Here is a 26,499-nt window from a genome sequence, read left to right on the forward strand (position 1 = left end):
ATTTGAGTCTCATTAAAATGTTGTATGGATTTAAAATGGGCAGTACATTCCCACAAACATCTTACAACTGAAGGAATTTTGCATAGAGAATCAGTCAAAAATTTAAAAAGTCAATGTTAAAGACTGGTGGTCAGTTATGCAAAATGCATTCAAGAAGTTGTTTCTGCTAAAGGAGGCAAAACCAGCTTCTGAGGCCAAGGGTAGATTTCACTAGTAGACCATTACATCTATTTATATTTTTGTTGAATAAAATTAAAAAGGCAAATTTTCCCTGTGCTTTTATTCAAGTATATCACCTTTATCTGTAGGCATTGTTTGCATGAAAAACTAAAGTCAGTAATTTCCATGGGGTATACTTACTTTTCCACATGGCTATAGACAAATTGCTGCAAATATAAAACATGGAGAATGTATTTAAAAGCACTCTGCATATTCTTAAATTATTTACCTTCAATGGGTATGTTAAAGAAAAAATACCTTTTAGATGGCTTGGTATCATCTGAGAACTCAACAAGAGGAACTGAAACAAGATACCAGAGTTGGGCTGCTCAGTCTGTTGTCACCAGATCATCAACAGAATACGTAGAATGAAGATAAACATAACACATTTTTTAAAGGCTTTTTCCATTGTCAGAAAAATCTCAGTGGGGTGATTAATTTAATTACTCAGAATAACAAATGGCAATACAGAAGCAAGGAAGAAAATCATGCAATTAGCTATCTGAGAAAGTATCAGAATTCACCTTGAACTGAGCACTTCCTTTAATGCTTTAAAAGTTACATAACAGGTTTAACTTCACTTACCCAAAACTGTGAAAGATGGGACTTTTACTGTATATGTATGATAATAGATTGTATACACCAGTTTTTCAAGATTAATGTCTCTTTCCCTTCCCTGTTTCTCAGATGTTGACAGTAAGGTCACAGCTACCTTCTTATTGTATGACTTTAATGTACTAAAAATGTAAATGACCATTTGCTTAGTTTACTTATATTCAATAAATTTCTGGTAACATAATAAAGTGTTGGTGTATTGTCAGACTATAGTGTGTGTATAAATATTTATTTGTCTATTTATTTATTTTTTCATTTATTTAAAGAGCTTCTATAAAAAGTTGAATTTTCCACTGGCGACAAATAAACATCTATCTGTCTATTTATCTGTTGTCACACACATGCAATTAGGGGAAAACTTCAAGGTTTGGCTGATTGTAGTTGCACTCCGAATCAAGGTTGGCTCTGTCACCCAATACCTGTTCTCTTCCTCCCTCTACAGAAAGGACGAGTGACAGACCAACCACCGATGACACCACTTCTGGTTTTCAGCCACTTAAACCTGCCTCTTCTGCGTCCAAGCACTTAAAATTGGCTACTCTGCCATCTCGCAACAGTCTGTTTTTGACTTCCATCTAAGAAAATGTGCTCATGTTTGTTTTTTGTATTTTCTTTTTGATTTGAGATCTTTCAGTTGTATGAGTATCATTTCACTCCCCAAATCTTCATGATATGCCTGGTTTTGTTCTTACACTATTACCCTTATTATGTTTAGGCATAGGCATAACTTATTTATAAACTCTTGTGTATCTTATCCCATAAAAAAATAATTTGGCCATATATAATTTGGTTATCTATGGTTTGATATTTGGTTATGTGAATTTCCCCTTGGGATTAATAAAGTATCTATCTATCTATCTATCTATCTATCTATCTATCTATCTATCTATCTATCTATCTATCTCAGCTGCCATAAATGTTTACAGTGCACCCTGATCTTTTTACAGGTATTCACTTTTAATACTTCTATTAAAAAGCTGCACATACAGTTTGATTGGGTGTCAGGGATTCTTAGTATGTTGTAGAGAAAGAAAATCTGCTGGAGTGGGTCAGTGAGACAGTGATGTAAGTGATGATAATGGTATAGTGTTCATTGTAATTGTGAAGTTGGAGTACACAGGCATTTTGGTTAGGATTTAGAGCAGTTCAGTCTTAGTCCTTCATCATGGTGGAAAGATATAAGGGAGAAGATCTGCTTGTGATTGCTGGGAAAAAAGAGGACTGAGGGTCATCATCTGTCAGCAGAACTACACTCTAGCTAAATCAGATTTTAAATACAATAACGGACATCTATGGTTTATCAAAAAAGTGCATTGCAAAAGACAAAGTGGAAAGCCTCTGAGTACAAAAGAGCCAAATATTAGCAAAATGATGGTTAGGAATGGCAAGTGTAGATAAAGACATCTTAGAACAGCACTTTTACCCCACTGTCTGTTCCTCATCTGGAATGACCTATCATGTATTTTTAAACACAAATGCAAGTCCTCCTCCCTGTGAATGACCCATCTCTGACTAAATAGCTGAACATTGTGCTTTTAAAAGTCAAATCCTTTAAGTTAATATTAATTAATAGTAAATTTAAGTTTAGCATTTAGCTAATATTAATTAATAGTAAATGTACCTTAATTTATTGCTTAATTTGAACAGAATGTAGGTTTCACATAGATAATGGAAGATTCTGTTTACCTCCTATAAGCTAATTAGTTGATGGAATGACGTTAATGTTCAGTTCTAAAGGTATAAAGCTATGTATGTATCTAGATAATAGAATTCCCTCAAAGAACTGTTAGATAGAAAGGCATTAAAGGCATATAGATTTCAGACCTTAGTGTATGTCTCAGAATTTCTGACTTTCTAAGATGCCACAATGGGCTCTTGAACTTTACTGTTCGTATGGTCCTAAATGTGTGAGATAACATATAGAAAGTTTAAAATGTAATTTAGATATGTAAGATTTAAACAGACCATCATAGACAAGAACTTTATTTTCTTTTTGTGTGTCCGATGATGAGATATGAATAGATGAGATGGTAGATGGAGTCCTTGGTGATGTAGTGTTTTGGTGAGATATTGTGTTACATATTTTTGGTGCTGATGGGAGAGCTGTAAATTCTTTTTTATTATATGACATTAATAATTTTGCTACATGAGTTTAATTATTTTGGTTAATTGTAATAGAGCTCTCCTTGTGTGTTAGCAATTTCACTTTATAATGATGATGCAACAGATAGGATAACTTTTCTTGATTTAGTAAACTCTTTCTCTCTAAAAATAACATATCTTCAGGCAAGAAGAGAAACCATATTCTTGCTGTAGAAGCAAGGGCACTATAATAGGATGAAGCGCTGGATGAACATTCAGAAGAACAACAATCAGGCAGTGCTCCACTAGGACAGCAAAGAGTGGGCAACTCTGTAGATATCAAGGAGGCCTTAGCCTCAATAAGCAGGGAAAATTCAACCATGGAAAGATGGAAGAAGATTTTAAAAAAATTACTACGGAAAAAGAGATGATCCGTTGTGTCAACACCTAACGGGAGCAGCCGAAAGAAGAAGAAGACGAAGAAGATTGCTGAGAAGGGAGTCTCCACCTATCAAATAATCTGGCGCTCCTATTTTTCCCATATTTTCCTATATTCTGACTAGAGAATGCTGTGCTTTTACACACATGCAGGTTATACTTTTGTTTTTCCATTTCAGCTGCATTTTCTGATAGTGAAATTTGAGAAATCTATGCAACATGATCAATTCTCCATTCTGAAGAGTAATTAGTATATATAAGTTGCCTTTGTGACCATTACCATTTTTCTGTTTAATATCTGCAAGGTGTTGCAATTGATTGCAACTACTAGACTTTGTAGAACTTTGTGTTTATAAATTGGTATTTTACACTTTTCGTAATCCAACTTATAGTAGCAGTATTTTCATGTTTTCTTTTTCTTTGCCTTCTTTTGCATTTTATGTAGCATGGGAGGATTGGATCAATGAGGCCAAGAGGAAAGTAAGATAGCAAGATCTGCAGAGCTGTAGAATAGGTGGCAGACAAGGTCAAGCTGACTGAAGATGCAAAGAGATCACTGGCCCGTCCTTCACCACACTGCTTGCCATCTTTAGCATCTATGGGGTCAACAAGCGAATGACTGTAAACTTTGCAGTAAAGATAGCCATGGAGGTTTCTCAATCAGCCTCCAGATGGCTGTGATTGAGAAGAGGAGAGAGCAAACCTGGTGGCATATTGGGGCTTGACCAATCCTGACTAGATCAACTGGGTGAGTGAGTCTGATAATGAAAGATGTGGAACTCCCAATGACCCCAAGAACATCACTGAAGATGTGTCCAGGTTTTCATCGCAAGATGTGCCACAGAAAGCACATTAGTTTCTCCTAACTGCTAAATATCCATTGCATTCCTAACATTTTCAGCTTCTGTTTTTTTTTCCTCTGCGTGATCCGTTTTTGTTTACAAAAAGTGTTTTTCAGTACCAAGATTTTAAGGGTTTCCTAATTGTGATGTATACTCTATATTGACAAACCTTCTGGGAGAAAAATGTGATGAGCTAAGGCTGTTATCACATCTGGATTTTCCTCATTTTATACTTGTAATTCCCCTTTGTGCTAGTTGATGCATATTTAATTTAAATAAAATGCAGTAGAAATACTGTATGTGATAAGTCAAAAGTCAATGTGCTGCATTTTCTCCTTGTGTCTGAAGTTATTGCAGTTACCTTCTTCTCTGCATCGTTCAGTTTCTCGAGTTTATTACAAAATCTAAACAATATTCAGAGTGGCTTAATCACTTAATATGTACAGTATTTGGTTTACGTCCGGATAGTTTGACGTTTAATTTTAGTCTGCATCTCGACCCACAGTCGTCAGTCGTCATTTGTGTTATTATAAGCACATCTAACGTCGAGGCACCAAAATCTGGCACAAAGCAGGGAATGTCTGACTAACCTTTTCGGTTAACGGCTGCAATTGGCTTTGACCCGCAACCACCAATAATACCACGCAACGCCGATTAAAAAGCGGATTAAGCAAGTTTAGCAATGTTATGTTATTTAAAGTTAAAATGAAGTCAGAGGATATAGCGGGTTGGATAATGGATGGATGGATGAAGTCGATGCAGAGTATTTTGAATGCGCCACCTGTTGCAGTAGCCTATAAGTTATCACAGAATACAAAAGTTAAAAGAAATCGCGTTATCAACATGCCTGTCAGACGGAAATGGGGAGTGGCCCTCGACCAAAATAAATAATTAAAATCATAATCACAACGCCATAAGTGACTCGGATGTGACCGTTTAAATTAATAATCGATAAACTCTTGGAAAAGTCACTATAGTAGCAATTATAAATTCCTAGCATAATGCAACAGTGACAAGTTTTAAAAACCTATAAAAACAACTGTTACTTGGCGGGATATTCCATCCTGTCTTGATCATTACCACCATCTCCATCCTACGGTAAACCCCGTTATATTAGCGGTGCCAGGACCAAATTTTTATTTTCTACGCATGTCATTCTGCCGTCATTCAGGCCGTAATATATGTGACGTAGATCACGAAACGCAACAACGCCAGTCGGGTCACGTACTCTGAGTCATATAACCCCTCATAGGTGTTGCGGGCTGTAGTTACACTCTGTTGCATTCTTACACCTGCAATTAAATGTGTATGTGTATAAAAGTATTACGTTATTACGCAAAAGACACTGCCTTGTGTGGTCGGTATTGTAGGGCACCCGCGTGCTCCGAACGTCCTGTGACAGCTAATGAGAGATAGATTAAGAATGTAAATAGGTGCAATAAAGGGACAAAGAGTGAATACAAAGTCATAGGTATACATTTAATCACGTGTGTGCTGGGGTGTAAATTTATTCGGCACAGTTTTGGGTCACAGTGAGCCGATTATAACAACAGAATTGAGTGCAAGACAAAAAGCAGCCTCCATCTGCATCACTGTGGTGTCTCAGTACTGTATTAACCATTAAAACGGCTGGTAGGAACCAATATGTTCAACGATTGCGTTGCAACTGGGTTCGTTTTGGCGAGCGGACACAGTATGTGTGTAAAGGTGTTTCATGCTAGTAAGCGCCTTATTAGAATTATTTTGGGACACATTTAATATATGTTTCCGTGTAGCGGATGATACATCGATTTTGGGGAAAAAATGAACTCAGTATTGACAAAGGTAACGCAATGAGAGAAAGACTAAATAAAAGTGAAAATATTAGCGTATCAAGGTCACGTTGGCAGCAATGTTAACTGCTGCTGTGTTTGAATTGACGCATAACAGATATTTAATACGTGTGTAATAAAATGTTGATTTGAATTGTGTTGTAGAATTACAAAATCATTTATGCCATACACTTGTAGTCTGAAGTCGTTGTATAGGATCTGTAAGTCCTGCTGTTCTATTAATTGTTTTTTCATCCGGCACTATAGTTTTCCTCTACATCCTCACAAATGATTATCGATTGTAAATGGATTGCTTGTGAGGAGCCGGTACTTGTGTGAATTCTGCGATTCACTGTCTCCACGTCTGGGTTTAGTGTTCACCGCGGCCGGGCAGGTTTGCCCCCTTCACCCAGAACAGCGTTTTTGGCTTTCGCGACTGTAATACTTTTTTGTTAACACCATACACATGTAAAATGTGCACAATCTTTATTAGATCACGTGAACTGTGTTCGTCGCATTTTTTAATAAGTGCATGTTTAAATGAATAAGATTCTCTTTGAATTTGCAGGTATTTTGCAGAAGAAGCGAACAATTCTTCCAGCCGATTGCTTCGGTGTATAGGTAAGCTCACATAGTTACAGGAAATTTTTTGTGGACCTTTTGTAATTACGTTGATTTGTGCAATAATTAACATTGCCAAACATAGCATGCTTAAACTATTAACTTACAGTTGTACTTCTTCCTGTCAATACTGAATAAAGATCAGATCAATCCATACAGATAGCTGACAAAGAGAAGAAATGGGTACAAAAAGGGAGTAAATGGGTAGAGAAATGGGCACAAAAGGCTATGAATTCTAAAGTGAAGCATCTAACTGAATGCCATTTACACTTGCACCTTCTTTAGCAACCAATGCTGTAAATAACTAAAACATTCCAAATTAAATTGTTGAGATAAGCCTCAATAAGGAAGATTGAATGCTTGTCTTCATGTTGAAGAGACCTCATTAGAAACCTATAAATCCGATGAAACCATAAAAAGATGGAAAGACTATTGAAAAATTATATGGAGAGGAAGAACTGCCAGAAAATAATATTGAAACTAGATTTAGACAATCTTGGTGAACCTATGAGAGAAGAGTTTGTAATGGCGATGAAATACTTGGAAAACAACAAAGCCCTTGGTGTAGATAACATTCCAATTGAGCTTCTTAAAGCATGAGGAACACAGATGAAGAACAGGCTGTATACACCAGTTTGCGTGATATAAGAGCATGGAAAACTCGCTGCTGATTTTGAAGAAAATATCATGATCCCCGTACCTAAGAAAGCAAGCACAATAAAATGCAAACACCACTGAACATTAACCTTAGTGACACATGCATCAAAAATAATTATTAATATTGTCATTCGGTGCATAGAATGAAAAGCTGAAGCAATGCTTTCAAATCAGTTTGGATTAAGAAGGAATTTAGGTACCAGGAAAGCCATGTTAGCTCTAAGAATGATCATAAAAGCATTTATATATATATATATATATATATATATATATATAGCAAAGGCATTTGACAACGTTAAGTGGGACAAAATGTTTGAGGTTCTGGAAAAAAGGTGGAATTAGCTATAGAGAGCATAGACTTAAATACCATCCATATGGGAATGAGAGAGCTATTTTATATGGAGGGAAGTAACTAGAGGAAGCAAAAATCTGAAAAGGAGTTAGACAAGGGTGTGCACTATCACTCATTGTGTTCTCTCTCTCTCTCTCTCTCTCTCTATATATATATATATATATATATATATATATATATATATATATATATATATATATATATATATATATATATATATATATATATATATAGAGTGGTCGACGCCCAGGAGGACCGGAGGAGGGCTTGTGCCTCCTCCAGACCGCGAGGGGGCGTCCGCCCTGGTTATGTTGGGGGCCTTGGGTGAAGGGCTTGGAAGCCCAGCCCTGTAGGGACCCGTGGCCACCGCCAGGCGGCGCCCCAGTGCCTGGATATCCCGTGTGGTACCCCAGCCGGGACGCCCAGGAGGACCGGAGGAGGGCTTGTGCCTTCTCCAGACCACGAGGGGGCGTCCACCCTGGTTATGTTGGGGGCCTCGGGTGAAGGGCTTTGAAGCCCAGCCCTGTAGGGACCCATGGCCACCGCCAGGCGGCGCCCCAGTGCCTGAATATCCCGGGAGCCCAGCACTTCCGCCACACCAGGAAGTGCTGGGGGGAAGACGACAGGGGACACCCGGACGGCTTCCGGGTGCGCAGCCGGCACTTCCGCCACACAGGGGTGTGACTATGGAGGAATGCCGGGAAGCAGCTGGAGCCCATCCGGGTTCCCATTTAAGGGGCCGACTCCCTCCAGTCATCGACAGAAGTCAGGTGGAAGAGGACGGAGCTGGAGGGAGGACTAGAGGCGGCCAGGAGAAAGGCATTGGAAATGTGTGGCATGGACATTGCGGGAATCGGTGCTGGAGGCACTGGGGTTTGAGAGTGCACGAAAAACTTGTAAATAGTTGTAAATAAAGGGTGTGTGGTGAACTTGTGATGTCTGTCTGTGTGTGTCCGAGCCAGCGTCCACATATATATATATATATATATATATATATATATATATATATATATAAGAAGTTGGGGAACAAGTAACCGTGGGAGTAATAGTGCAAGGTGAAAGAATAGATATGCTCAGATTTGTGAATGATATAGATAGATACTTTATTAATCCCAAGGGGAAATTCACATACTCCAGTAGCAGCATACTGATAAAAAAAACAATATTAAAGAATCCGATATTGATATCTTAACTGAAGAAGACATGAAATACATTTTGGGAAAAAATGAATGAAATTATGGGGATAAGATATAATATGAGAATATATTACATTCAAAACAAAGGTAATGGTATGCGACAAAGAGGAACAAGCCAATGATGATGGTAGTGAACCTCCTGAACAAGTAGATTCATTTATCTGTGAATGTGATTACGAGGGAAGTAAACCTATAAGTAAAGTTGAAGTAATAAGCAGAACTAATCAAGCAAAAATCACTTTCAACAAAAATATAAAGCCTTTGATGTCTCAAAATAATACTGTTCAAATCAGAATAAGGCACCTAAAAACCTTCGTCTGTAGTGTAGTGTTACATGGCTGTGAGACATGGACCTTAGTAGTTAAAGAGACTATATTCATTTGAGCTATGGTGCTACCTGTGTATGTTGTAAATTAAATGGGATGATAAAATAACTAATGAAGTTCTCCAAAGAGTATGTGCAAGGCACAATTTATGGAAAACTATAGTTCAAAGACAAGTGCAGCTTGGGGGACACGTATTGAGACATGAAGGGCTCCTGAAATTGATAATGGAAGGACAGGTCGAGGAGAGGCAGAGGAAGACCATGTTTGCAATATCTGGAGCAAATAGTCAAAGATGTAGGATGCAGGACCTACCAAGTAATGAAAAGGAAGGTGGAAAAATTAGAGGAGTGGAGAGTTGCTGCAAACCACTCTCTGGACTGAACACTAAAGAAGAAGATAATGTGGCTATAAAAAATATTGACCCCTTGGACATTTTCATAATTTATAGTGATACAGTAGTGAGCTGTGATGGATTTAACTGAGGTTTTTGCCACTCCTCAACATATACCACTTCATTATTTTCAAAATAAAAGAAAACCATTTGTTTAAATTAACAATGAAAATAATATTAATTTTCATAACTGTGTGTTGCACATTTTGATAATAAAAGTTTAGTCCACAGATTCTGACCTTTTTAAATGTAAATCATCTTCCAAGTCCTAGAGTTCTTGTGAACTGAAACAAGTTTTCCTTCAGGAATTTTCTGTAAATCACTTTATCCATTTTTTCCCCTCTATATAATGAGTTTTTTTGTCCCAGTTGCAGAGAAGCATTGGCAAAGCATGATGCTTACTATCAGCATACTTCACTGTTCTCAATATGATATGCAGTGGTAGGCTGGTTAACCAATTCAGTGTCCCGAATTTTATTTTATTTTATTCCTCTCCAGACCATATAATCTTCATCTAAATTGTCAGTGAATTCCAGCCAAGATGTGGAATGAGTTTTAAAAAAAAACCAATTTCTTCTTTCCCATATAGTCATAGAGGACAATAACTCCTTTAGAGTTGGAATAGGACTCTTGGTAGCGTCCCATAGTATAGTGAATCATGCCCAGACACTCTTTTGGATGGACATTTCTGGGCAAATATACAGTTATTCCATATTTTCTGGTCTTTTTAATACTGGGTGTCAGGCTTCAGGATACAGTATATTCCTAGCCTCGGTATAGTTTTTCTGATTCTTGCCCTGACTGCTATTTTTCAAGAGTCTTGACTTAGATTCACTTAGAATGTTCAGTTACGCTCATGGTGTGGATTTTCCTTAGAAATGCATTAACTAAACAGGGAGGATCCCAACTATAGCTGTATTTATTCTGAAGGCATATGAAACTACAAAGCATTGGCAGTGGAGTTCAACCAAGTAATGATGTGACTAGGAGATGAGAGTTGGACAGTTAAAAGGTAGTTTAGGTGTGCCAAAGCAAAGGGATGAATGAATACGTCAGCCAGAAATTATTTCATTTTATTATTTTTAATTAATTTAGAAAAATGTCAGGATTTTTTTTTTTACATTAAAGTGTAATTTTTGTTGATGAGTGCGAGTCCAAAAGTCAAAAGGGAATAGCAGTGTTTTCATTAAAATTAAAAAAAAAATCATTATAATTAAAAAATTAAAATTCAAGTACTTGCTGAAAAAAATTTTAGCCACAAGGTGTCTGCTCTAAAAAACAGCCAAACACTTCCTTAAATTTTTATAACAAATTGGATAAAAAGTCTTAAGTGTGCTGAGAACAAATTATCTACTCCTTGTTATGAAACACAGAAGGCATTTGTTGGGACAATTAATGGTAAGATTTGCCTTCTGATATAAACCAGTTACTACAGGGCATTTCTCACCCCTATCTTAAAACAAGGGGTGTAACATTATACAGTTCTCACAATACAATACATACCTCAAGTTTGGGATCACAATTCAAAATGGTTTAGATATGCCTTTGCCCATTACTGCGATAATTAACAAGGACACCATAGTACTACCAAATAGGGGATATGTGCAGTGATGCTGGAAGTTGGGGTTGTTCTGTGTCTGGTAAGATCTATACATTTGCCTATGCAGCCTGTGATTTTGCTAAAAAAAAAAAACAAACTTGTAATAATGAAGCAGCATTGTCATTGCATTACTGTGACCCTGACGTGCAAGCTGTAGAAAATTAAAGGATATAACATGCATGCATAAGGGAGAGGCATTAGGGAAAATATACAGAAAAGATAAGTCTAAGTGCAAAATAAAAGAATTTTGGTGGTTGGTTGAAATCATTGAAATTTTGCTGATGTAGTTATACACAGAGACTTAGCTTGCTTTGCTGAAATTTTTGTTTTATGTTAATGGATACTTTGTAATGGCTGTGTGATATATGTTACTATTTTCTAACAATTTTGTGGTAAACAGAATCCATTATGTGGTATTTGTAGTAAACCAATTTTTTGTCACCAACACAAAAGTACATCACTTCCAGATTTAGGATTTACCCCATTGTTGTCACTGAAGTTAAAAAGAATCTTAGGAAAATGGGAGCTCCTTGTCCCCTTGTGCACTTTGATAGGCTCTAGCCACTTTTGATCACATAGAGCAAAACCAAATCCACTGTTGAACACTCAGGATACATTTTCGTTAGTATGGGAGTAGGTGTCTTTGTTCATTCATTAATTTTCTAGGGGGTCAGGGAAAACTGATCTCTGGACAGATCACCATACTCAGTTGAACTGTGCTTACTTAATACCAAGCTTATTAAGAGTCCCTAAGCGTTTGACACAAAGTACCCTTGGACAGATCGCCTTACACAATTAAAATATGTTTACTAATTACCTACCAAGAAGACTATTTAGAATTCATTAGCATTTGACATTAAATCAAAACACAAAGTAAACTGAAGCAGACACAAGAGTCACATCCAAACTACATACAAGACAACAGCTATTAATGCTACCAATTTAAAATTTTGTGCATTCTGCTGCTTAGTGCTGCAACTATGTATCTGTATTTCTGTTTAACTTTCTACAGCTTCAATTTAGGGCATTTGTAGGGCATGCATGATTGGGTTTAAGCAAAATTGTACTTATTTTGAATTTCAATGATATCCCAGCTCAAGAAGGAATTACACACAAATTGCATATGGCCTGTTAATTAGTATTGTTTATAATAATAATTGGATAAAATGAAAGGAAAAATGTCATAGATATATTAGATTCAAAGATGTATAATCTAATAAAACAGCTTATTGAAAACTATAAATTTATATACAAAACAACATTACACCAATACCATTTTAGAGTAGGTGTCCCTAAATACGCTGTACATACAATGTTATTACCTGTATAATTACAGAGTAACTGGGTGTTATTACCTTGTATTTACTGTGTAACACAATGTAATGCTGTGGTTAAGCACTCAATTGTAATTGTTATTCCACAATTTATATACAGTATATACATACTGTCGGAGATGGCTGGGGGCGGGCGACCCGGCTGGGACGCCCAGGAGGACCGGAGGAGGGCTTATGCCTTCCCCAGACCATGTGGGGGCAACCGCCCTGGTACCTTTGGGGGCCACGTGTACAGAACTTTGAAGCTCAACCTTGTAGGGGCTCGTGGCCACTGTAAGGGGTGCCCCTATACCTTTGGAGCCCTGGACCTCAGCACTTCCACCACACCCAGAAGTGCTGGGGGGAAGAGGAGCAGGGACACCCAGAGTGCTAATGGGGATGCAGCCGGCACTTCCGCCACACTGGGGAGTGCTGGTGGAAGATTGCTGGGAAGCACCTGTAGCACATCCAGGTGGATATAAAAGGGGCCGCCTCACTTCATACAATGGCTGGAGTCGGGAGAGAAGAGAGGACAAGGTCTTGGAGGAGGCAAGGAGGCGGCTTGAAAAGTGAGAAGGCAGTGTGTGTTGGCCAGGTCTTTTGGGGGACTTTGGGGTTGTGTGACACTTTGTAAATAATAGGACTGTTAATAAACGTGGGTTCGGTGTAACAACAACGTCTGCCTGTCTGTGTCTGGGCCAGTCTCCACAATACTTATAAAAATTATATCTACTTTGAATGCTCCCCTATATTAATACATTTAGAATTATTTAATTATTATTGTTAATTTTAAAGATTCTGCTATTCATTTTGTTTAGTGACTACCCTTTTTTGGTTTGGTTATAGGCTATCACCTTTAGATAATGGCGTATGCAAAGGTAAGAAACAAATATTGTGCCCAAGCTGGGTAATTCTTTAATGATTGATATAGTAATACAATTTGCATTGACATTGAACAAGATTTTGTATATAATTTATTTTGTCTACCAACTATATACTGCTTCAAATGACACTTATTACCTTGTTTTGTAGATTCATTTTTATTTTAATAGTCTGTGTTTATGCATTACATATTGGTTCAAAACTAGAATGTGTGTCTGATTAAAGTCACACTGAACAGCTTTCAACTTTAGCATCAATCATTATCTTTTTAAGAAACAATCAATTTTATATATAAAAAGACTAAGCTATTTAAAAGGTCTGTATGTTTTAAAATATTAATATCAGTGTACACAAGAGGAAGCGGCATCTGACTAAAGGAGTATTTTTATAATGATAGATGAATCTTTACCATTTAGAAAGTAAAACAGTGCTGTAATGAACTAAATAATCAAGGTCATTTTAGATGCTCTTCAGAATAACAGATTTCCAACGTGGAGGAGTCTTAACAATTTCTTTATTCCCCCATACTACTTGTACTGATTTTTACCTGCTAATGTCAATGTGTTTATTTTACAGAAGCACTTCCTCTTCTCCTTCCTTTATATTTATTTAATTTTGATATTATTTTGTGACAAAAGTTTTTATGTCATTATTATTTATTAACAATTGGCACAGTTAATACATTTTAAATAGGCACATTTAAATATATTAAACATTTTTCATAAGGTATAATTTAACAAATCTGCTGTATTTGCAATTTTAGTTTTTAGTGTTGTGCAGAACCATGACAGGAATTATCGATCCAAGCCTACACATGGTATTGGAAGATACAAATATCTTTTGCCAAAAGAAGTGGTAAGCATCATTTATGTTGAGTGAGATTTCTTCCCAGTTATGAATCCCAAAATTAATTATTTGGTATGTTTTGCATCACATGAAAATGAAAAAGGGATAAAGAGTTGAAATATGCTGTAGATGAAAAGAACATTAATAAAATAATTTTTACTCTTTTCCATGTAAAGTTGCAAATATTATAATTTGAATAATTGGACTGGTTCATGTCATCTGCCTGGTAAAGCAACTGCAGCCTTTTTTCTATCAATAAGTGAACTCTCCAGTAATACCTCCAAGAAATTCTACTTTAATATTGCCTACGTGGTCAGACCAAATTAGATCACCTACAGTGAGGAACATAAGTATTTGAACACCCTGCGATTTTGCAATTCTCCCACTTAGAAATCATGGAGGGGTCTGAAATTCACATTGTAGGTGCATTCCCACTGTGAGAGACAGAATGTAAAAAAAAATCAGGAAATCACATTGTATGATTTGTACAGAATTTATTTATTTTTTTATTTTTATTAATTTTATTGCAATCCATACAAAGCAATCAAGTTTTTACAAAAAGAAAAATTGAGTTAAGAACAGATCAATCCCCACCCTGAGAGAGAGCAAGCCAAACGGCATAAAATTTAAGGCTTATAAACATACCTAAATTAATAAATTCTCTGTGCTTTATGAACTTATTTTAAAATGTTACTGATTAGATCCTGCCATGTTTTGAAAAAAGTCTGTATGAATCCTCTGAGTATTTGATTTTTTCCAATTTCAAATAATGTAACACATCGGTTTCCCACTGACTTAAAGAGGAGAGTTTGGGTTCTTCCAGTTTATCAGAATCAGTCTGCGTGCTAAAAGTGTAGTGAATGCAATCACAATTTGTTTGTCTTTCTCCACTTTAAGCCCCTCTGGAAGAACCCCAAACACAGCTGTTAATGGGTTAGGAGGGATTGTGAGTCCAAGGCTATCTGAAAGGTAATTAAAAATTTTGTCCAGAATAATGTTAATTTGGTGCAGGCCCAGAACATGTGACCCAGTGAGGCTGGGGCTTGGTTGCAACGTTCGCAGGTTGGATCATGCCCTGGAAACATTTTGGAGAGTTTTAGTCGAGACAGATGTGCTTGATATATAATTTTGAGTTGTATAATTGTATGCTTTGCGCATCTGGAGCTCGAGTGAATTCTCTGCATTGCTACTTTCCACTCCTTTTCTGATATATTAATTGAAAGATCTTTGAAAGGGAGGGATTGTAAAATGATTTTATATATTGCAGAGATGGAGTCTAAGTCCTTGAGATTGAGCAATATTTTTCCAGCATGGATGAGGGTGCAAGATGAGGAAAATCTGGAAGGTTCTGTTTAACAAAGTTCCTGATTTGAAGATAGTGAAAGAAATGTGTAGCTGGAATGTTAAATTTGAAATGTAATTGTTCATAGGATGCAAAGACGTTGTCTATATAAAGATCTCTAAGCAAGTTAATTCCAAATTTTTCCAGATATTAAAACTGCATATGTTTGTGAAGGTTGAAAGAGGTGGTTCTCTTGCAGAGGTGCCACAGATAGAAGCTTCTCCATCTTAAAATGCTTTCTACATTGGTTCCAGATTCTAAGTGAGTGGAGCACAATTGGGTTATTTGTATATTGCCGATAGCGTGTGTTTATTGGAGCACAGAGCAAGGAATACAAAGAAGTACTGCAGGATTTTACTTCTATTGCGGTCCAAGCCTGTGTATGTTCTTCTATTTGTGTCCAGGTTCTTATCGCCTGTATATTTGCTGCCCAGTAATAAAACTGGAAGTTAGGTAGAGCCATGCCACCTTCTGCCTTTTGTCTTTGTAGAGTCTCTCTTTTGATGCGTGGATGTTTTGAATTCCAAATAATGAGGTTATTGTTGAATCTAATTGCCTAAAAAATGATTTATTAATGTATATTGGAATGTTTTGAAATAAAAAAGGAGCTTAGGAAGAATATTCATCTTAACAGTGTTAATTCTTCCAGCTAGTGTGAGATGAAGGGTTGACCATCTATGCAAGTCTTGTTTAATTTTTTCCATGCAGACAGTGAAATTTTGTTGATATAGAGCTTTATGTTTACTTGTGATGTTTACCCCTAGGTATTTAAACTGTTCTGCAATGATAAAAGGTAGGGTATCTAATCTAATATTATATGCTTGAGAATTCACTGGAAAGAGTACACTTTTATTCAGATTAATTCTGAGACCAGAGATCTTTTGAAATTCTGTGAGTGCTGTTAAGACTGCAGGCACAGAATTTTCTGGGTCCGATATATACAATACCATGTCATCTGCATATAATGAGATTTTCTGTTCCAGTCCTTCTCTGCTAATCCCCTTTATCTGATCAGTATTTCGACAATGTATTGCCAGTGGTTCAATGGCAATCGCAAACCGCAGCAGTGATAAGGGGCATCCTTGTCTAGTGCCACGTTCTAGTTTAAAGTAGTCTGATCAAATGTTGTTGATGCAAACTGAAGCTTCTGGGTTAGTATACAGTAATTTAATCCATGCACAAATGTTCGGGCCAAACCCAAACTTCTCCAATGTAGTAAAAGGTATTTCCATTCAATCATGTCGAATGCTTTTTCTGCATCCTATGATAATAATATTTCTGGGGTGTTTGATTTAGTTGGTGAGTATATTACATTAAATAGGCGTCGAAGATTTGAAGATAAGTGTCGGCCCCTAATAAATCCAGTTTGGTCTTGTGATATTACCGAGGGGAGCACAGAATTTATTTGTATTGAACTGCTGCACATAAGTATTTGAACACCTGGCAATCAGCAAGAATTCTGGCTCTCAAAGACCTGTTACTCTGCCTTTAAGAAGTCCACCTCTACTCCACTTAGTAATCTTAATTAGTAGCACCTGTCTGAGCTCTTTAAAGACACCTGTCCAACCTATAGTCAGTCAGACTCCAACTACTACCATGGGCAAGACCACAGAGCTGTCAAAAGACACCAGAGACAAAATTGTGGACATCCACAAGGCTGGAAAGGGCAACGGGGCAATTGCCAAGCAGCTTGGTGAAAACAGATCAACTGTTGGAGCAATTGTCAGAAAATGGAAGAGGCTAAAGACGACTGTCAGTCTCCCTCGGACTGGGGCTCCATGCAAGATCTCACCTCATGGGGTATCACAGATGATAAGAAAGGTGAAGAATCAGCTCAGAGCTACACGGGAGGAGCTGGTCAATGACATGAAGAGAGCTGGGACCACAGTTTCAAAGGTCACTGTCGGTAGAACACTATGCCGTCATGGTTTCAAATCACGCATTACACGGAAGGTTCCCCTGCTCAACTCATCACATGTCCAGGCCCATCTGAAGTTTGCCAATGACCATATGGATGTTCCAGAGGAGGCATGGGAGAAAGTCATGTGGTCAGATGAGACCAAAATAGAACTTTTTGGTCGAAAATTCACTCGCCGTGTTTAGAGGAAAAAGAAGGAGTTGCATCCCAAGAACACCATCCCTACTGTGAAGCATGGGGGTGGAAACATCATGCTTTGTGGGTGCTTTTCTGCGAAGGGGATGGGACGACTGCACTGTATTAAGGAGAGGATGAATGGAGCCATTTATTGTGAGATTTTGAGCAACAACCTCCTTCCCTCAGTCAGAGCACTGAAGATGGGTCGTGGCTGGGTCTTCCAACATGACAATAACCCAAAGCACACAGCCAGGATAACCAAGGAGTGGCTCTGTAAGAAGCATATCAAGGTTCTGGAGTGGCCTAGCCAGTCTCCAGACCTAAATCGAATCGAAAATCTTTGGAGGGAGCTGAAACTCCGTGTTGCTCAGCGCCAGCCCTGGAACCTGACAGATCTAGAGGAGATCTGTGTGGAGGAGTGGGCCAAAATCCCTTTTCAAGTGTGTGCAAACCTGGTCACGAACTACGGGAAATGTTTGATCTCTGTAATTGCAAACAAAGGCTTCTGTACCAAATATTAACACTGATTTTCTCAGGTGTTTAAATACTTATGTGCAGCAGTGCAATACAAATAAATTCTTTACAAATCATACAATGTGATTTCCTGAATTTTTTTTTACATTCTGTCTCTCACAGTGGGAATGCACCTACAATGTGAATTTCAGACCCCTCCATGATTTCTAAGTGGGAGAATTGCAAAATCGCAGGGTGTTGAAATACTTATGTTCCTCACTGTATACTGTATTCTGTAGTAGGAGTGGGCAGTATGGCAGCAATTATATCGCTTTTTAATTAAAAATTCTGATGGTTTCGGTAGATAACAGTATAATGCATTTGTATTTGGCACACCTGATAAAGTCCCTGTGTAATTCTACATACATGCACACCTCTTATTCATCAAAATACTTCACATTCTGCTACTCGTATTGATTGAATAGCAGGTATTCACCTCTTGGAAGTTCATCTAGCTTCTCACTCATTGCTGCTGCCTCCAAGCAAACACAGGAAAAGAAACAGTTTTTTTCTTTTCTCTCTCCCTGTTTAAAATTGTCAGCATTAAACAATCATCCATTGTCAAATCGACTTAATCCAAAGCAGAATATGAATTTGAAGTTGTGCAATACTAGCTCCGACCTCATGCTACTGCTGATTGGTTTATTGCCCAGTTCTATTATGTACATATGCATCGGATATGAGCAACTTCAAATGCAGGTTTAATTTCTGCATGTCCCAAAGAAACCATTCTTACTTGTAGTTACTTTTAAGAAAATACTGTTGGCATAAAATACTGACTTTGACCACAGTGCTAAAACACTTAAGTACCTTATCATTTCCGAAACTACTAGTTGTAGCTACAAATACAGTATATCAAAAACAATTTGATCTATTAAGAAACTAATGAAAGTAGCTGATTTTCCTGACACATTTTCTAACAGAACTTCTGAGAGAACTCAGGTAATTTAAATAATTGTAACTAAATGTTCAGTATGTTTAATAATAATAGACTTGTTTTATCACCATGTTTATCAGTTTGTGAATGCAGTATTGTAGAAATCAATTAATTAACCCTACTTTTTGCTTATTTAGTGGATAAATTTTACCATATTTTTTAAACAAAAGAAGCAGAATTTCCAGGAAATTTAAGAGTGGACTGATTAACTTAATAGCTAACACAAGGATGCCCCCAAGTATCAGTTGTTCTAATACACAGTACTGAAAACAGCTTCACATGGGCTTTGCATCTTGGTTAACAATTAGCAACAAAATTCAGCTGTGATATAGGTTTTTTTTTTTGCTTAATATTTTCACTCAGTTTTATGACTGAACATCTTAGATTATACATAGAATGCAAATACAAAGGCGTTTCCTTGTGTATGTACATAAATGCTTGAATTTGTTTCTTACAGCATTCTGTCAAGAATAACCTGTATATTGTACTTGCAAAGACACACAAAACAATTTAAAGTGCTAAGCAATCCACATATGCATCAAAGGTGACTGCTGAGCAAATTCAAAATCTTCTTTTTGGTGGCTCGTTTTCCTCTATGGCCAGGGTATAGGCAGTTCAATGTCCAGAGAAAATGATGCAGGTTCTTTTCCTGGTTTTTGGTGCAGTGCTATTAAAAATAATGCATAAGTAGTTGGCCTTAACTGTTCTTTCAATGTGACGGAATGCACTTTGTGATAGGAGAACTCATCTGCCTGGGTAGACTTGCTAATAATTGGCTAAGCCTTTATTATTGACTGTTCTCTTTTTATAGTGCTGGTGTATTTGCTTCAGTGTACACAGCTAAATAATTTGTAAGAGATCTATGAAGTGCACATTCTTTGCCTATAAAATATATACCCCATGTTAAGGTAATTCTATAAAATACATTCTGGTTCTTTGCATAGCCAAAAAAGAAGAAGGAAAAGCTGCAGATGAAAGAAATAAAAGCAGGGACTGATGTTGAGTATGCAGTACTTAATGTATGTGTTTCTGGTCATGATATGACACTTGTGGAACATTTCTCTCAATACATCCATAACCTCTGCAACCGACTCAAGATCAAGGTGGATGAAAGGTGAGTTCTTTGTCTTTTGTTATTGTACTTATTTTGTCTCTTTACTAAACTTGATAATTGTAATAAATTCAAATACTCTCTGCTGGTCCTAGCCAGCATGTTTGTACATCAATGCAGATGTTCTCAGAAAGTTTCATGTGTTCCACTATCCCATTGCTGCAATCAAATGTAAAAATTTGTTTAGGAAAGAGGTCATGAATTAGACACTTCTTCATGCAAGGCATTTGACACTAAAAAGTGTAAACTGGTTTTTGCAATTACCCTGTTTTTTTAAGGTACTATTTATGTTAATTTGTGTATTTTAGTCCTCTGTTGTTAATTCTGAAAGAAAACACAGTGAGCGCTTTCAAAAACAGTAACATGCATTTTCATCTTAAATGCTGAATATTTATATTTCATATAATAGTGACATGTATACATAAGGTAAGACTGCCTCAACAAGTTGGTAATTAATTTGTTTAGTCATATTACTCCTTCATTGAGTCTATCAAGGCAAAGTAATAAAAAAAGGGTTAAATCTATCCTGTCGGGCAGTATCCGTATTACAAGTTCAGAGTTTCAGATGTTGGTAGACTATTACTAAAATAGAAGAGCAGTACACTCTCACATTCTTAATGCTGCTAACATTTTGGGCTCTGTAAATCAAAAAGCTCATGGGGAAAAAAAGAGGTAATAGCGTGACGGACCATCAGAATTCAACATTCTTACCCATAAAAATCCTTTGCCATAATTTTATCACATGGGTGATATTTCCTTTGTTTCTTTATGTTGCGAAATTGCTTCAACAATTCTGTGTTTGTTTATGTCACATATATTTTACAGATACAGCACACATCTGACTTGCAGTGTTAATGCTGATTCAAATTAAGCAAACGGGCAATATGAGATTGGGAGTTTAATTAAAGCTGTTCATCGAGAATGCTGCTTTGTGACTCATTGATTGGTGAAAAAAGGGGGAGAAAAGATATTTTTCTTGTATCGTACATAAAAGCAGCACTATTTTAGTTAAAATTGAATGTGTTTAATTTTAATATTAGCACACAGTATCTATGTTTTTTAGTATACAATGGAGTTTAGAACATTCCCAATATTTTTCACACTTAAATATTTTAATATTTAATGTGGTATAGTATTATACTCTATCTGGTTAAAGTGCAACTATTATAGTTTTTTCCTTCCTTTGTAAAAGTTTTGATTCCTTCTTACAAACAGAAGCAAGTAATTCCAAACACATCACTCTGTATATTCTGGAATTTTGTATTAATTTTTGATTACACAGTCTCTGCATCTAGAACAAAGCATGGTTCTTTTACTTGGTTTGCATTTGTAGTTGGGGGAAAAACATTTGCAAATAGTAAAACATTATTCAGTCAGAAATACAAACAATACAGTATTAAAAACATTGTTCTAAAATTATTCAGACTTGCTTTAAGATTAAAAAATAGGATTCATAAATGTTTGTTTTGAATATGTTACAGTTGTTTTATACCTTTGTTTTCAGTTATGCTTTGCCAACAAAATGCACTGAAGTAATGCTAATGCAGGATCAAGGCACAAAAATGTACACAGATGCAATTCTAAACACTCATATGAGAGTTGTGCAGGTAAAGTGAATTTTGAAAAATTGTATATCCAAACTACCCAATGCAAATTTTTAACTTTTCTAATAGTTTTTTGTAGCTTCTTGCATTCCTTTTATTGTATGATTCACTTTGATAAATTCTACTTGAAAGTATTCTCTGCATCACTGGAAGCAAGGCCAGAAATGACCCTCGGCGGTGCAGCAAGTTCCTTACAGAGCCCACTTACCCAGTGCTAAATAAGAAACATGTATACAAGAATTTTTTTTTCTCCATTGACTATAATATAACAAAAGTCAATTAAAAACATTATTCCTTGCAGAGCATTTAAAAGCAATATTCTGTTTTTTGGCTATGTAACATTATTTATATTTTTAGTCTCTGTATCTTAGAGAGGTCACAGAGTATTCACTCTTGAACCCATGATGTGTTTATGCACATTGCAAGTATTTTCTAAATAGCCAGTTGCAGTACCTCACACACAATATACTGCCCAGGTTTTCAGAAGAAAAAAGAAATTAAAAAAAACTTCACTGTTGTAGGGAAGGCGCACATTTTTCCCACCAAACATCAACAGAAATCAACCATTCCTATTTCTAAATCAGCCCTCATGTTAGGCTGGTATCTTGTTGAGTACAATGATAAAAAAAAAAAAAACTGAGCTCAGAAATATAGCACGGTAAAGTTAAGGTCTTAAGTAATTTAAATAAACAAAACACGTATTATAATAGAGTATGGTCATGTTGTAGGGCTTTAAAGGCATTTATATTACTTTCAAGTGGTAGTTTATACAATAGTTTACACTTGTGTGCTAAACACTTCTCATTCCAAAAATGAACTTAACTATTCACTGATTTTATTACTGGAATATGGAACATAAGTTTGGGGTGGGGACAGGAGCTTTGATCCATGAAGTTTCTTCTTAAACAGAATAACTTGAAAGTTTTTTGGTTTTTTTTTTGTACTAAGATACATTTTTTTTATAGAATTGTGGTTAATATACTGCTTTTCAAAATATCGACCACATTTGTTGTCACTTATTCCAGTTAGGAGCTTTAAGTTCCACATTGGCTCCAATATTCATTGAAATTCTTCAGATGAATCAGCCAGAAGGAGTGCAGTTCTCTATTAAAGAGGTAAGACTGTTTGTGATTTTAACACATTATTTTGCAACCCTTGAGTTTCTGTTAGCCTCTATATAGTGTTTCCTAGTTCATAGTCTGATATCTCAATAGTGAATCCAGCAGCTATTTTTAGCAGAAATAAGTAACTGCCTAATTTCTCTGGACACACTCTTAAATTTGCTGCTTTTCTTTACATGTCATCTTTTCTGCCACTATATTCTCCCTTTTTAATGTGTTGCTATAAACAGGCTTTCCTGCATGCTAGATGTCACTAAGACATTAAATTATGTATTAGGTGGCATTCATGAATCACTCTTTAACTGTTTTACTTCAGTTTGAAATAGGCCTTTCTACTTAACTAAATAACTAGTTCTCTATGGAGTCAGTAATAGATTTTTTTCCTCCTTTAATAAATGACACACTTGAAAGGTATTTCTGAAGTTAAATTTTATGTGTTTAAAGAAATACTCCATCCAAGAAGTATTTTTTTTATGTTACTTAACCCATATGTTTTATATTAATGACCAAGAAAGAAAATTAGTCTTACGTTTTTTATGGAGAACAAATATGATAAAACAAAATTTTATACAATGACAAAACAATATGAAAACTGTCCATTGAGGGTGATATACATATAAATATATAAATTAGCCATTTATTAACAACATGCATGATACATATCTTTGTAAAATAGAAATGCACTTCACCAGCCCACTTACAGGAAAGATTTATATGCTTGAACATTCATTCTGCAGTATTTACCAGTATCTAAAATTCTAATACACTTTTGAGTTTGTCTAGCTGGATGGCATTTTTTCCCAAAAAAATTAAAAGCAGGAAAAAAGCCCATAAATGCAGCTTACTGCAGAATTTTAAAATTATTATTAAAAGTTGTTTTAATCCTACAGATTCATTATGCTATGTATACTTTCTTTGTTTGTAATTGATATATTAGATGTTATTTCCCCTGTCTGCAAATTATTAATTCAGGGGAAGAAAAGTGTTTTAAAATTGGTAATTCTGTTATAAATTTTGCTGTTGGATTTCATATTCCAATTCATAACTCATTAACTAATAATAGTTTTTGTTTTAAATGTCTTAGTACTAAATATGTTATTTGGCATGTACAGTGCATTACAGTGTATGAATCAAGTTTAACGAGTGTTCTGATTTATTTTATAGCATATATAAGCTTTTCATTTACTAAAACTTGGATTTTATAGAAAGGAACAAGAATGCATGTAAATTAACCTGTATTTAGATAATAAACAAGACATGTATTGTATACAGTAAATGACATGTTTTTTTTTTCTCCTGACTGTAGCACACAGAAGCAGACTTTTATTCACGATTCAAAGCTCGACCAGAGCTTGAAGAATTATTGGCGCAAGTGAGCTGAGAATAATAACTGCTTAATTACTGGAGGCAGTCCAGTCTCTTTTCCCCACTGACTCAAAGGCCAAAGGTCACTATAACATGCTGACTGTTTCTAACCTTTGAAATGGAGGTTGTCAATATAATCAATTTATTGCACTGCATCAAATCTGCAGTTTGTCCTGAAAAGTCAAAAGATAACATATTTAATATCTGTCTTTGATGAGAAATTTGATGGATATCTCCTTCTGTTAAAATAAATAAAATGCTTTTCATATTTTATGAGTTCGTTGTGTTGTTTTCCCTTTCAATTCTAGAAGAGCTCTGATGTAATTTATTCTAATATTTATGTTTAAGTACTATCTCCTCTTTGATGCATGCATTTTAAATCTGAAAGTGTTTAATGTAGATTGTTTATGATTTGCTTCTTTCTTGCATGTTTTTTTCTTTCAGTAGTCCTGAGCTAGGCACTCAGGATAATGCCACAGGTGAGGCATTGTAAAAAAGGATCTTTTAAGAATGTCAGCATCTGATTGCATTATTAAAGTTGTAAACAGTTTTTGAAAGCTATTTCACAGCTTACATTTCAAAATAAATATGCTGTGTTTACTGCTTTTGTAGGTTATTTAACTGTAAGATACCTCAAGTGAAGTGCTCTGTTTAAAAGTATACATACAGTACATGTTCTGTTTGTTTTTAACTGATGGCACAGAGCCACAATATATAAATCCATAGTCTTAGACTTGGATGTAAACCAGAGCATTGATTTTGTGGAGTTTGCATATTCTCTCTCTGTCTGTTTTTTTCCTCAAAGTGCTGGCACATCCATATGCACTGTCACGTCAGCTTTAGTAAAGACTGGCACCTTCTCCAGGGTGAGTCCTCCACCTTGCAACCAGAGTTTCCAAATAGACACTGGGCTCTCACTCTACTAAATGTATAAACAGATAAGGAAAAAAGTACTTTGAAGAACTAAAACACATTTGCAGTTTTTCTCCCTTACAGTTCACTTGCTATTTTGTTGTTGTTTTTTTAAATAAAAGATTATGGTGGACCCCACTGATAGTTAACTATTAATGAGGTTTTTTTTTAGTGTTGCTGAAGAAAACACTGGTAGATTGTGAATAAATAATATGAATGCAGTTACTTTGGGGTTATTTGATTCTGGCAGATACTAGATTCTACCATGGTGTGGATGGTAGGAGTTGTCCTCAAGGAACAGTATGTCAAGAGTTTGGAAAGAATGATGATTATGAAGCTGGAAATTGAAGGTGTGATGATGAATGTTGTTAGTGCATATTTCCCACAAATTTGGTGTGCGATGGATGAGAAAAATGATTTCTGGTGTGAGTTGGATGAAGTGGTGGAGAGTGTACCCAAGGGACGGAGAGTGGTGATTGGAGCGGATTTTTAATGGACATGTTGAAGGAAACAGGAGATGAGAAGGTGATGGTTAGGTATGGTGTTCGAGAAGAGGAATGAAGAAGGTCAGATGGTAGTAGATTTTACAAACAGGTTGAATATGGATGTGGTGAATATGTATTTTAAGAAGAGGGAAAAACGCAGGGTGAAATGCAAGAGTGGAGGAAGATGCACACAGGTAGATTATATCCTGTGCAGGAGGGTCAGTCTGAAGGGGACTGTAGACATGAAAGTGGTGTCAGAGGAAATCATTGTTAGGCAGCATAGGATGGTGGTCTGTAGGATGACACTGGATATCAAGAAAGAGGAGTGTAAGCGCAAGTGGAAGTTGAAAAAGGAACACTGTAAGGTTGAGTTTAGGAAGGAGGCAATAAAGGCACTGGGTGGCAATGAGTCAGCTGGGCAGCTGCAGCAGAAGTAGTAAGAGTGACAGACAGAAGAGTGCTTACCATGACATCTGGACAACAGGAGGATGAAAAGGAAACCTGGTAGTAGAATGGAAAAGTACAGGAGTATACAGAGGAAGAGGTTTGCGAAGAACTGGGATAGCCCGAGAGATGCAGAAAGTAGACCAGAGTACAAGGAGATAAGGCACAAGGCGAAGAAAAGTCATATGATGAGTTGTATGAGAGGTTGGACACTAACGAGATACAAAAAGACCTGTACTGATTGGCTAGACAGAGGGGCAGAGTGGAGAAAGATGTGCAGCAGGTTAGGGTGATAAAAGATAAAGATGAAAACGCACTCACAAGTGAGGAATGTGTGTTGAGCAAGATGGAAAGAGTACTTTGAGAGGCTGATGAACGA

General features: G+C 36.3%; 1 protein-coding gene across 2 annotated transcripts; it reads left to right on the plus strand.

Moving 5' to 3' along the window:
* Window positions 1–5,852: 5,852 nt before the first annotated feature.
* Window positions 5,853–24,552, plus strand: mrpl48 (mitochondrial ribosomal protein L48). 2 transcript variants are annotated; one of them, XM_039744271.1, is made up of 8 exons: window positions 5,853–6,020; window positions 6,576–6,628; window positions 13,310–13,341; window positions 14,109–14,200; window positions 20,023–20,192; window positions 21,694–21,796; window positions 22,819–22,908; window positions 24,221–24,552. In XM_039744271.1, exons 1-8 carry the CDS (start codon window positions 6,000–6,002, stop codon window positions 24,293–24,295), a joined length of 636 nt encoding a protein of 211 aa, XP_039600205.1. In that variant the 5' UTR covers window positions 5,853–5,999; the 3' UTR covers window positions 24,296–24,552. The 2 variants fall into 2 exon arrangements, with proteins under 2 accessions (XP_039600205.1, XP_039600206.1); XM_039744272.1 differs by having other exon boundaries at window positions 5,892–5,916.
* The last annotated feature ends 1,947 nt before the right edge of the window (window positions 24,553–26,499 follow it).

This window comes from Polypterus senegalus, chromosome 2 (genome assembly GCF_016835505.1).
Source record: "Polypterus senegalus isolate Bchr_013 chromosome 2, ASM1683550v1, whole genome shotgun sequence".
In the NCBI taxonomy this organism is placed as follows: Eukaryota; Metazoa; Chordata; class Cladistia; order Polypteriformes; family Polypteridae; genus Polypterus; species Polypterus senegalus.